Genomic DNA, 13,528 nt, shown 5'->3' on the forward strand with positions numbered 1-13,528 from the left:
CCAGATGCATCTCGCTGTTCCTGTCCCACTACAAGACGGGGACACTAATTCTGTGATGAATCCTAGCACTGTTCCAGTGTGATAGTTTGCTCCTGGTAAGCAGGCGTATGTGATGTTGCCCCATTCCGCATGCCTGCTCCACAGAGACATTGCCATTCATTTTCTGATTTTTAAAGTACTTTATTTATAATGCTAGCTGCACACAGGCCATCCTAGAAGAGAGATATACAATTAACCTATAATCAAACCTGTCAGTTATGTGCTAATTGATTCCTTTCAATAAAAGCATGCAGGAATGCACCACCTGGGGCAGAATTTAGCTTGTACTGGTTTTATTTCCACAGTACCAAAAAAAAAATTTCCCATCTCAAGTCTCCATTCTCAGGTGAACATGAAGGCCAATAAAGCAGACTTTTCACCTTCTTAACAGAGATCCTTTATGCTGCAAGGGGTATTAGAGAGCACAAATTGTTAGAGCTGGCCTAGGAAGTTCAGGACACAGACACACAGACCAAGCACACAGAAGGTTGAATCATCAGACCCTTTAAGGAAAGGAGGGATGGAGAACTGCTCTAGTTTAATCACAACAGAAGAGCTTTTCACCAAGCTAGCAACTTGGCAAGTCCAAAGAGATTGCCCTGGGCAAGACAAACCCAAGTGATTACCTGTCTGCCATGCTGTTCCTGGTTTCTCTGGTTATGTCAGGAGCTGCTGGCCACGGCTGACTCACAACACTGTCAGAAGATGCGTTTTCCTGAGTTAAAGCAGTCTCCAGTAACGACGGAGCATTCAGTCTGTCCACCTCCACTGGAGGCATGTCCAAAGAGTGGTGGCTGTGCTCTGAATTGTGCCGGTTCCTTGGAGACAGCAAATGCAAGGCTGAGGCAGCGGATGCCATACTGTCTGCGTGATGACTGGACTCCAGCACCTCCGCAGGGAGCCCAGACGGAGCTGCCGCGAAGCTGCGTTGCAAGGTCTCGGAAGCGATCTCTGGGATATCTTGGGACATGGCTGTGGAAGCAGAGGAAATGACGTCTGGCGAGCGCTCGCGGGTGGGAGAAGCCTGGGGCACCACCAAGGGCTCCACCTCCTGCAGTTCCAGTGCTAGAGAGGGGTTTCCTGGCGTGACCTGAATTCAAAAAAAAAAAAAATCAAACAAGAGCCTTCAGGGTAATGTGGAGACACCCCAAGAACCCCTGGTACCTTACACCAACCACCTCTGGAAACAGCCAGCTCTATCTTTTCCTCATGTGATCCCTGTGCTCCCACTCTGTTCAGCGGATGGAGAAGGGCCCCAAAATTTGTAATGGACTCTCAGCTGGGCTAACACCACACTTAAACCAATGATAGTTTGAACACACTTTCAAAAGAAAATGTAACACCAGTTCTACCTCCCTGCTCTGCTCCAGGATCCCTTCTCTTTGAGGGAAAAAGTTAGTTTTAACATTGAATATCTCCTGGACTGAAAGCTTATTTCATTGTCAAGCTTTGGTCACAATCTGTTTTACATCACACCTGGAAAGAAAAATTTAGGAATAGGAAATGATTGTTTCAGACCCGTCAGACCAACAAGGAGGAAGAAACCTTTCCAGGTAGCACTGTCTCCTAACACAAAGGCTGACCACGTCCAACCATTGTGATAGTGACAGCACAAGCTAGAGCTGTCTCTAGTTTTCAGAGACATGCTGTTTTACACGAGGTCAAGTTCCATTAACAGGGGTAAACCTGGCTGCAGATCTGTGCCAGCAGCTGTTTTCTCCTAAGGGCAGACGCTGGCCCTGTTAATATCCAAATAAGTCTAATTTCAGCTTGTATAGGCCCCTACAGAGAGGTCCCTCGGCCCACGAGGAGAAGGAAGGGAGCAGCATTTGGAGCCTTACTGGAACAGGTGCCTTTGGTGTTAACTTGTCAGGCAGGCCCGGGATAAGAACTGAATGGCTCCTAGGACTAGTCTGAAGACTGCTGCTACTGCTACTCAGCGTGAGGCTGGCATCCAGCTGCATCTTGGGGCTCACAGTCAAGTCTTCCGATGGCCTGCAGAAAACAGAGACACAAACAAATCAAGCAGGCCAACCTAATGATATACATCTGCATCAAACACTCGAGGTGAGGCGATGGGATCCACGGGTCAATGGAGGAGCTCAACCCAAACTTCAGTAGCGTTCTCCAAGTCCTTGCTCTTTCCACTGTGGTCAGCTACTCCCTGTCAACTAGCACCTGCATCTCCTACTCCCCATACAGCCCAAAGAGACACAAGGTAGAAACAAAACAAACAAACAAAAACAAAAAAAGGGGGGGGGGCAGGCATCGCAATCTCTTAGAATTTGAGGTGTCAATGAGAGAAGGGACCTGTTATATCTTCAGTTCACGCTGTACAGAGTTTAGGGAGAAATGGGACACTACAGGATAGGTCTTTGTCCTTTTCCCAGCCCACAGAAATCAAGTTTTCGCCTGTTACGCAGCCCAACCCACCGCAACACTAGTAAGATTTTCCGAACAGTCCCAATTATCTCCCTGTCCTTGGTGGCTGCAGTGTTCTCTTACCTGTAAACAACGACAGCCCTTTGGGAGAAGCATGTAAAGCAACAAAACTGAGATGCAATAAGAGAATCCCTAGGAGGCACAAATGAAACACTATTGTTGGCCCCTTGGATGACAACAGGCAGGCTCCAAGCTGCATGAGAGATGCAAACAGTTGCCCATATAGGGACGTTGGGACTCAGGCCAGTTTCTAACTCTGGTTACAATCTCCTCTCCTACAAGATACACCGCAGCTCTGCACCACCCTGAAAGACCCTATCAGTTCAGCTGCAGATATATTATTTAATACAGGTGCTATTTACCTGGGCATAGAGGCATCTGTGACAGAAGTGCTACTCATGGCTGTGACTGCAGTCAGGGAACTGACGCTGCTGCCTGGAGATACAGCGATCTGTAAGAAAATAAACAGCGGTCAGGATGTGACAGAAGAGTCCAACAGCAGAGCTTGACCTAAGAACGCTGGCTCCAGAACCCCTAGAGTCTTTGGCAAAGAGGGAATAGGAAAAAAAAAAAGAAAAAAAGAAAAAAGAAATTAAAAAAAAAAGGTTGAGTTGTACTGCTAGGGTGCTCAGGTGCTGGTCGAAGGCAAACCTCGATACCTCCTCATCACATGAACCATGACTGCTTTTATCAAGCAATTGCTCTCCCAAAATAAAGTGACATTCTGCAGAGCTCCGCACCAGATCCCCATCTTGTTCTTTGAGCTCGAGTGCTCTTGTCAAGGTCTGTTGCCACCAGTGAGGCCAGAGTCTGTACAGGGTTTAGGTCCTGCACTGCTGATACATGGACGTAGAAAGCTCCAGTGCACAAGAAGAGGTACTGCTCATCTAGCTAGCTGGCTAGCAGTGAAGAGCACAGGGAGATATGCTGGCCCCAATGCTGCTTCTGGCTATCAAGAAACACCTACAGAGAACACCAACATAAGCACACAAGTGAGAAAGCCGGTGTGGCCAAGCTTCTTACGCTTGACAGTGCTTATGGCACAGAGCAGAGATTGAGCTAAACTCAAGGCTGTGTCCACCCTACAGTGCTCCCAAGTGATGGTGCCAGCAGGAAAAAGCCTTCCATAAAATAGGTAGCAGTGAAAAGCCAGGTTTAAACTGAACAGTTACACTGTTTAAACTGAAAAGTGAGCTGCTCCTTGCAGCAAACAGTATGTGCAACCATGACCCCATTAACAACTTCTCTCCGCTCCCTTGGGACATCTTTGCATTGGGAAGGCTACCCACCCTCAGGCACAAAATTAACTTCTGCATTCAGCAACTTTGCCAGCAACATCAAAATCTTTAGGAGGAGTTTAATTTATTCTTTGCTCCCCAAGTTGTCACTGGGGTGGCTCTCTCTCGTTAGTCAAGTCAGCATGAACTCCATTTCTGCACATCTCCACGTGCTTTCCATCCTCATCCAGGCTCCTCCAGTACACGTTCAAGCTGTGGTGACAACCATGCGTTCCTCCCTTGGAGGGGGAAGCCTTGTCTTAGGATGTGTACGTGGAGTGCTGCTCTCACAAGCACCCTCCTCCTTGCCTGTAAGAACTGTATCAGCATGGCAAATAACTGCCGACAGTTAATTTCTCACAGGAAGGCAGAGAAAACACAAACAGCACAGCTTCGCACCAGTGGAATCCACACCTTGTAATTAAGTTGCAGGTCACTTTTCTTAAAGGATGCACTTTTTAAAATACTTTTTAATTTATGCCTACTCCCATTCTAAAAGCACACGGAGAAAACTACACAGTCACAAATTCAGTACAGAGGCACAGAAGCAGGCTATAAAGCAAGAATATCTGAGTGGGTTTAAGACAAACTAACATGACACTTGGATGCAGAGTGGCCAAGAAACAGCAAGCTCCTGCCTTTCTGCTTGTTGGCGTAAACAAGAAGGGGCAGCAGAAACCTGCACCGAGTTAGACAGATGCACACTGTCAGTGCCAGACAGCCTCTAGAAACGCCCAGCAGGACCCAAGGGTGCGTGATGCAGCACTGCTGGCCACACACGTGACAGAGCATTAAGAGGAATTCTGTGTTTTCTCACTGCTCCATCAGAGCTCTACTGAGGAGTAAATGCTTGCTTATGGCTCTTCACCAAGACGCTTTGCTATCCTTTGCAGAGATCACCAAATCCCGAGGAATGCTTCACATGCTTCCTGATACTGAAAACCTTGGAGCAAGCACAGAACTCTTGCCTTCTGTACAAGTTAAGGCTTGCTGCGTTAGATTTAAAAAAAAAAAAACCAAACCCACCGAGCTACTGGATCGCCGATTTGCAGATCTCATGCAGAAGATGTTACAGTCCCATCTACCTACCTGATCATTTCAGACATGCATTCCCACAGGATCCCATCAGACAGGATGTGCAGAGATGGCATATTTTCTTCCATTATAGTTATATCACAACCCCAAGCAACTTGTGTAAACCAGTCTCCCAGCTTAGATACAGTTATTTAGCAAACCTGTATTTCTACACAACACAGCTACATCAGCAGTTTTGCAGCTAAACACAGCGCTCGCAACACAAGCTTAGGCCAGCTTAGCATTTTAGATGTGCCAACATGTCTTTACTCAGTTTGGTTACTTGCACAGAGTTTCCTGTGTGCTCTGCATTCAGCTACTTAAGCCTACCAGAGTCATTACTGCCTAGAAAAAGTTCCCAAAAGTATCAAAATCCAAACCCACCCCTTGTACCACCCATACCAGTGCTGCTCTCTGGTTACCTGTTGAAGAGATGTACTTGGTGTCATGAATGCATCTGGAGTCATCAGCTTAGGTTTGGCATCATTGGAGAGAGAAAGGAAGTCTGCTGGTACAGGCAGATCAGCAATACGCCGCAGGTCTGGTTGAGAGCCATGCACCGATCCTTTTTCGGATCCCAGCCCTTCTGTGCTCAGATCAGCCATGTGGTCTGGAAAGGCTTCCAAGAGAGAAATACAAATCAGCTTACAAGAACTTCCCCCAAAAGCTAAAGCTTTAATTCCACAAAGTGTGAAATTATGCCATTGCCAGCCATACTCGTTTCCAAAAAGAATGAGCAAAAACCCTGCAACATCCTAATCAAAGCTTAGGGCAAGGCAAATCCTGTGTTATGCTTACTCTTTGTATGCTAAAGAGTGGATGTTATCAGGCTTTGATAATAAGAGATCCAAGCTTCCTTTCTTCCCGAAATGGAAGGCCAGTTTAACAGCCACATCCCAGAATGGTGAATGAACTGAAAGAGCACACCACACACAGCCCAGTCCCCTCTGCTCCCAAAGCTCTGGTGTCACTGTAACCTCTTCTGCCTGACAAGGGACAAACGTCAAGTTTCCGGCACAAGTGCTAAATCACCTAGCAAGGCGAACTCGAGCGTGCACAAAGCATTAGCGCTCCTAGCCTAACATGTCCCCATGCTCCATACTCACACCGGCGTCTAACCAAGTGGCCTGCTTCACAGCTAGTCCATATTCAGAATCCTTATGCAATGACACCACTCCATTAAAAACACGCTCCCAAAGCTGCCCTCCTGCTGTCCCCTCGCCAACAAGCTTTAAAGGCTCATCAACACTGAAGATCGATTGAATACAAATGCTCACCAAATTCTTCATGAGAGCCATGGGAAGGCATGGATGCGCTCATGTCAGGGCTATGAAGAGGCTGGAATCTAATCTGCACATCCTGCAGGGCCCTGAAAAAAACCAGGCATCTCTGATTAGTTTATGAATCACCAAGAGAAGTCTAAACCTTAGAAGATTCCTCTTCACAGAACTGATTCCCTTGGAATATCCTTTAGTGTCTTCTGCCTGTGACAGAAGCAGCGAAACTGATCCTCACTCAGCTGTGTCACCCAGTTCTGGCACCCAGGGTATTCGAGAGATGTCTCCCAGCACTTACACACGAGCACAACTCTTAACTCACTGTGTACTCATGGCGACAAAAATACTAACTTGCCACAGCACCACGCAGGGCTACTTCCTGATAAGGCCATACTGAACACACCACAGCAAGAAGTTTCTATGGGTCCAAGTAGTTTTTGTCACAAGCAAAAGGAATTGCTAAGTTACATTTCTACAGGTCAGTGCAGGATTAGGACATCCATAGACAGCTGCCTGTGGTAGCTGCTACACATACTCACTTGGTGTGCACACAGAAGAGTTTTATCAGCACGCCTGCTGCTGATTCAACAGCCCCAGCTCCCTGAGCACCTTCTGGAAGTAAGACAAAAGTAAAACATGAAGTTGGATGGAAACTGCAAACAAAGTACTAGAAAAACATCATAGCAGATGAACCAGCAGCAGAGAACCAGCATGATACAGCTTCACTACCTCTCCACTTCAGAGGTGGATTCACCCTGTTAAGGGAAAGTATATCCTACACTCCCTTCACTTTTCAATGTGAGAGCAATCAAATTTGCTCTAATCCAGACAAATAAGCCTCAAGGAAGAGGAAAAAAAAGATAAAAAGGAAAAAAAAAAAAAAAGGTAAAGAGGAGGAAACTGAGGTCTGGAACTGCCAGCAATTTGTTCCGGCTGTTGAAGTGACTGGTTGGATATATTTTAAGAGACACACACTAGCTTATATTGTACAGAAGTTCAGACTAGGGCTCAACCATACTTCCTGGCTGTAAACAACTACAGTTATGAAGAGCTCTGCGATAACTTCCCATCAGCCAGCGCTGACAACATTCACCCAACACCTGTATCAGTCTCACTGCTAAGAAAGCTAAGGAGGCTGAGCAGAAAAGATAAACCTAACTCCCCATTAAAAAAAGAAATGTATTAGGCATTCTTATGCAAATTGTCCTCATTATCTGAGCACCAATCAGGGACCTGAAGTTTCAGTCCCAGTCTGCTCCTGACTTGCTACATATATCTATCATTTTTGCTTCCGCATTTCAGAGCAATATGCCACAAATATTGACAACAACATGAATTAACTATTATTATGTACAATAATAGGCACAGGGAAGCACATCACACAGCTGTACTGATAGCCCAGGAATCTTTCTAACAGTAAATATGTTGATGTTATTCAAAGTATCTTTCCAAATCTTACTAACAGAAAGGTAGGAGATCAGGAGCAAGGCAACAGTTGAAGAGAGGCAGTGATCAAGGAATGCTTGCATGGGACAGTTCTCCACAGGATTCACTATCATATTCATTGTAGTAACAGCCAGAGAAGCCATCTCATGTGTGTCTCCTCTAAAAGAGTTACTTGTTCATTTCTGTTACAAGAAGCTTTGTCGCTTGGCAATACACCTTCCAGACACGATGGAGAAGAACCCCACCTTTTCCTTCACCTCAGGCTGCGTACTGTCCTCACATCTGTCACAGCTCAGGCAGTACGATTCAGAAGCAACCGACTGGTTTCTCAGACCATGTGCTCACACCTCTGATGTTTAACTACACAGAGTTTACTCATACAAGCAGACACAGAAATATATCCTGCCAGTTCCTCCAGGAACCCTTGTGCTCCTGTGAGCCTGCATCAAACCGTGCTGGAGAGGGACTCAGCCCTACGCTGCCAGAGGAAGTCGTCCCCTGCGTTCTGCTGGGGGCAATGACGCTATGCGATCACAAAAGCATCACGGCTCAGATACTGAGCAGCTAATCTTGTACCTTAACCAAAGTGGCACTTGCAGTCACTTCAGCCCGCACAGCCCTGGAATGCTTTTTTAATAACCGAGCGGTGTTTCTGTGTGGTAAGGGGCAATGGCTACAACCTGGGCTGGGAGGTCCAGGTCGGATATTAGGAACACATTTTCTTTAGGAAAGGGTGCAGCCCTGGGACGGGGCACCAGAGCAGAGCCAGAAATGTCATGTTTGGGGGCCCTCAACACGCAGCTAGATGAAGCCATAGGTGACCCAATCTACCACCAGCAATAGTCCTGCTTCAAGCAGCAGGTTGGACCAGAGACTTCCAGAGGTTCCTTGTATCCAACTCTACTGTGCTTCTCTTGAAGCACTCTAGCTGCACAGGACGTATTTCATACAGACTAAGAGAAAAAGAGAGCCAGCCTTTCATGAGAAAGCCAGTGAAGAAAGACAGCCTGATCTCACAGCAGGCAAATTCTCTTCATCACCTACCTACACTCAAGTTGTCATTTTCCTCTTCGGCCGGGAGCACTTCAGTGTGCCTTAACCGACAGCGGCTCACTGCCTGGATGCCAAAGCTTAGGACTGGGTGGGTAAGGAGGAACTCCGAGATGGAGCTGAAGTAAGCTTTACCCTCCTCTTGGTTCTGCATCAGCTCCATCACATACAAGACCTGGAAGAATCAGAACCAGTAAGTCACGGGGCTTTCGGAGCAGACCATGCATATGTGTGTGTGGACTACAAAGCTTAGCACCTCAAAGAGATTTGAAACAACAGGAATAACATGAGGAATAAAGCCTGGGCCATTTAAATTTGAAACCAAACACAAGGGAACCACAATAAGCATACTCCTATCTGAGTCAATGTTGATCAGGAACTCAATCCTACTGTGCCAGATACAGGCTCCTCCAAATCAGAGCTTTACTTTAGGGTGAGAAGTAATCCTTAAGGCTCCTCAAGATTAGTCAGCTGAATTGTTACCATTTGCCATCTTATGGTGAAATAGCTGAGGCCAGCCTCTGCATTTTTAGCTATTAACGTGCAAATCCTAGACCTAGGCAGCAGAATCAGTCGCACAGATGGCCATTTCTCCTTCTGTCACCATTACCCACACAGCCAGCAATAAAATGAACCACCTACTTTTCTCTGCACATCGCTCAGTATCAGATATTCAGCGGAGAGGTCCAGGCAGACTTTCAGGCTGGGAAGAATACTCATGGAGCTGAAGATGTCAGGAGAAAAGCTAGATCCACAAATAAGAAGGGGGTGGGGTGCAGAAAGCAAGGCAGATTAGCACAACCAGCATGACTGCTATGAAACTGCATTAGTTCAAAAAAAAAAAAACCAACCAAAATCTTAAGGAGTTTACAGCCATATTACAGTGCAACCACCCACTAGAACAAAAACATCATTGCAGAAATCAGTGCTGACTTCAGCTAAGAGACTTCATCAGGGAGATCACACCATAGGATCTAGATTCTGAACATTTAAGTGAAAGATGACAGTTTGTCGTTACTTAACATGTTCCACATTCATAGGAGGACAGGAGCCGATGCTACAGATTGAAAAACAAAAATCCATCAAACCAAAATAACCCTTCTACAGGTTTTGGGCCTTCTGTAGTATGAGGTGGAAAAAAAAGCACTCAGCTGTATGCCATATTCTTCTCATTTTAAGAGGGCAATTCAGAAGTGGCCTTAAGCGTGCGTGTGATCGGAGAAGCCATGATCCACCATCAGAAAAGTAAAATCAGAGAACGTAAGCTGAGTGAAGGGATGGACTAAAGCAGAATTTGAATTTCTGGATCTATATGGCTCAGCAAATAAGCCTTGTATAATTGCTTAAGCTGTGTCAACATAGCAGCTTCTCATTATTTAAATCAGAAAAAACAATAATAGGAAAAGATCCTAGATTCATTATTGAATATCTAGTATTTTTACAGAAGTAAGCACTCAAGGCATGCAATTTTGGAATGCCTCTCCTCATGCAGGTATATCTATGCTCTACAGAACAAAGCGAAGACAACAGGTCTTGGTAACACCAAGGAGACTGTATAAAAGGATCAACCTCCCCGGCCTTGCCAAAGCTTGACCTGATAGCCTGCCACAGCCCTGATGGCTTTCAACAGATAGGTCAGATTGGCAGAGGAGGCTCTAGCTGGGGCTAGAGTAGACTCCATCAGAGATCAAGGATCACCTTTGCAAAGTAAGTATACCTGGAAATTGAGAGCTTTGTTAGGATCCACGGGCTCAAAGTAAATCCAGCCCTTCAGGGGAGTCGGCATATCAACACCTACCGGACAGTTTGCAGACAGGTCCAGGACACAGTGCACCACATCTTCAGTTCTCTGTTCTGATCTGCTCCTGTGATGAGAAATCTCCAGAAGGGAACTCTGCAGGCACAACAGAATTAAGTTCTTTTAAAGAACATCTGGTCCTTCCCATAAGGACATTTCACAGAAAAGTTCCTCACAACCTGCCTATAGCTGATTTTGCCCAACCGTGTCTTAAAGTTCCCAGAAAATTTCTGCTTCCGGGGCAGATTAGAAACCACTATAGCTCTCAAGAACCCTAAGGCCACAACTGACTGAAGAAAGAATAAAAATTTAAAAAAAAAAAAAAAGCTATTTTTTAATCAACTACAGTAGAAATTTGGAGGATAACAGGCCAGTTAAAACCGACCATACCACAAACCTGAAAGGACTCATCAATTCAGAATTTTCATTGCTTTCATGGAATTGACACTAGGATTAAGGTCACTTTAGGCTGTGCTCCAGAGCCTTATTTCTTTCTCCATCACTAGAAAACTGACTACAAAGAGGACAGGACTTGCTCCTGCCACAGAGCTAAATTTTTTACAAGTACGATGCAGTTACAAGGAACCCTCCAAAGGCAGAGGTAGAAGACACTACTAAATTTTGATATTCCAAGCACAGGATTGGGGACTTACTCTGGGTCTTGTTTTTTATGGTTGTCACAAAAGAGCAGGCAGGAAAGAGGCCTACCATCATGGGGTTTCCACTCATGAAGACACCTAGGAAAGAATCAGAGAAAACATCCAAGTGTGCAGGGAGCGGTAAACGAGGAGGAGAAGAGGTTGGCGCTGAACACATTACTCCTCGCCCAAAGACAGCATTAAGTCAGCAACCACCAAGTGTTATCAACTTGGAGCTGTTTATAGGCTTATATAAAATAAGGAGATCACAGCCCATGCAGACATAGATTGTGACCAATAAATCAATAAAATCACATGTTGCCATTTGGTTTGGTGTCTTAACAAGGGTACAATACATAAAAGAAGTCAACGTTGAGAGGAACAGCTCAGAGAAGCTTTCTGCATTTACAGGGACAGTCAAAAGCGTTTGACTACAGCCTGTGCAAAGCACAGAACTCCCGTTTCCAGACACGGCTCTTTGCTTTTTCTGTAAGTTCACCAAACCTTGCGTGACTCAATGATACAACTCTTCAGCAACAAATTACTTTACATTCACCTTGTATCTTTATAATGTTCTGAGAATGACCATCGCAGGTGACTGTAACAAGGAAATTCTCACAGAGAAAATGCTGCTCTCTGTTCCAAGATCCTTCATTTTCTAACTCTCCAGTTACCTTGGCTCATCTTGCCCCTCAATATAGATCTGCCAGAATTTGACAAAACCATCATGGCTTGCTGTGGCCAACACAGTTCCATCTGGAGAAAGTGCTCCCTCGCTCAGGCACTACACAGAGAGGGAAAAGACACACAGGAAAGTCATTTTTATTTCACAGGAAGAAAGAGTACTCTCTTCAAACAGGAATTTGACTAACAGTCTGATAGTACAGGAGGTCAGAGTGATTTCTGACAGACATGTCACCAGGCAGCTTAACCCTTCACAGAAGAATTGACAGGACTCTTTTTTTTTTGTAATAATAATTAACAATCGCCTTTTCCAGACAGCAAATTTAAGTACAATGGGTTGTGCTGCTACTGTTCCCACTGTTACTCCTGTTATGAATGGAGCTCGTTTTGTTTTGGGATCTTCTGGCTTTTCACAATCATTATTGTTTCATCTAAGTGATACAATTACTTTGTCATCATCCCGTTCAAGAAGTGAAATTGGACTCTTTCCAGCTGTTTCTTTCATATTCAAAATATCACCTCCTGCATACTCAGCTGCAGTCCTGGTCCACTGTATTCATAGATATAACTACACTCATTAGGGAAATCATAGAAGAATAAAGATGTCATTGGGCTTAACTTCCCCCTTCTCCTCCAGCAGTAAACCACAGCAGTGTTCAGTGTTCCATTTACCAGGAGATACAACAAAACAGTTGGAAGTACAGCCCAGGTTGTCAAGCAGGCCCTTGGAAATACAGATGAGTTTTTTCAAGAGCCATTTTCAAAGCAAACGACTACACATTCACCTTGGCTCTTTAAACAAAGGTTACTTACCAACAGTGTGTGTACATAGCCAGTAGGTTGTGGGGGATAGCGTGGATGGGTAAGAAACTGGGGTTTTTTTTACAGCCAACTGTCCTAAGAACTGCAGCTCCTGAGACACTATAACCCAAAGAAAACCTAAGTGATCTGTAGCGATCACCTATGTGACAGCAGTAAAGAAAACAAAATAGGTTTATACCGTGCTGTGGCCTTTCACTACGATGAAGCCTTCTTTGATGCTAGGCACTTCCACCGGCCAGGAGCTGTTGTTCGTTCGGATAATGTCCAAATCCCACACCTCTGCCTGGAAAACAAACAGGTAGGCACACAGGTTTATTTCTACAACTACTGGTCTAACCCAGTGGAGAATTTCTTATATCCTTATCATATATCCTGACATACCAGCCCAATGGCAAGTATGTGACATAAACCTTCCTATTTCCACCCAATTCAGCGATTAGATGCTTTCCTGGCACCCAGCTGTACATAAGTACAGGGAACTGCTCTTGGCAGTTGTAGTTGCTGCTCACCAAGCCCCCTCCCCTCGGTACTGGCTCAGCCTGAACACACGAGTGATGCCTCCGGCCCTCCACATTGTTTCTAGTGGTCCTCGCTATTTGATGGCGAGCAGAAGTTACCACTTTCCATCCTCCCGAGGCCCAGAGAAAGATCAGCATGACCTCTCCTCGGAAGAGAGGAATCCCACATCTCATATTAGGGGAGGATCCTCAACATGGACTAGACAGGAGCCTTTACAGCTCTAACCATATCAGCTCTTTCCTTCATTAGATTCTCTCCCTCTAATGATAATACGGGACAATGTTTCAAAAGTAGGGTTTCCTTACCCTGTCCTCATGCAACAACGCCAACGTCTGACTTCCCTCTTCACCACTCTCCTCATTATCATCCGGGATGAAAGGACACCAGATGATTCTTCTAGAGGTGTTCAACGGGGTGTTGTCAGGTCGCTTGATGTTAACCAAGATCTCCTCTCTGATCACC

General features: G+C 45.4%; 1 protein-coding gene across 1 annotated transcript in view; it reads right to left on the bottom strand.

Moving 5' to 3' along the window:
* The window catches only part of EDC4 (enhancer of mRNA decapping 4), a 38,193-nt gene that overhangs the window by 14,722 nt on the left and 9,943 nt on the right, over window positions 1-13,528 (bottom strand). The window contains 14 exon segments of the mRNA XM_050903986.1: window positions 666-1,129; window positions 1,881-2,034; window positions 2,844-2,916; window positions 3,398-3,426; window positions 5,235-5,451; window positions 6,110-6,201; window positions 6,649-6,721; window positions 8,600-8,780; window positions 9,248-9,350; window positions 10,404-10,499; window positions 11,057-11,140; window positions 11,716-11,825; window positions 12,726-12,830; window positions 13,372-13,519. Coding sequence (XP_050759943.1) covers window positions 666-1,129; window positions 1,881-2,034; window positions 2,844-2,916; window positions 3,398-3,426; window positions 5,235-5,451; window positions 6,110-6,201; window positions 6,649-6,721; window positions 8,600-8,780; window positions 9,248-9,350; window positions 10,404-10,499; window positions 11,057-11,140; window positions 11,716-11,825; window positions 12,726-12,830; window positions 13,372-13,519 — 1,929 coding nt within the window.

Source organism: Gymnogyps californianus, chromosome 12 (genome assembly GCF_018139145.2).
Source record: "Gymnogyps californianus isolate 813 chromosome 12, ASM1813914v2, whole genome shotgun sequence".
In the NCBI taxonomy this organism is placed as follows: domain Eukaryota; kingdom Metazoa; phylum Chordata; class Aves; order Accipitriformes; family Cathartidae; genus Gymnogyps; species Gymnogyps californianus.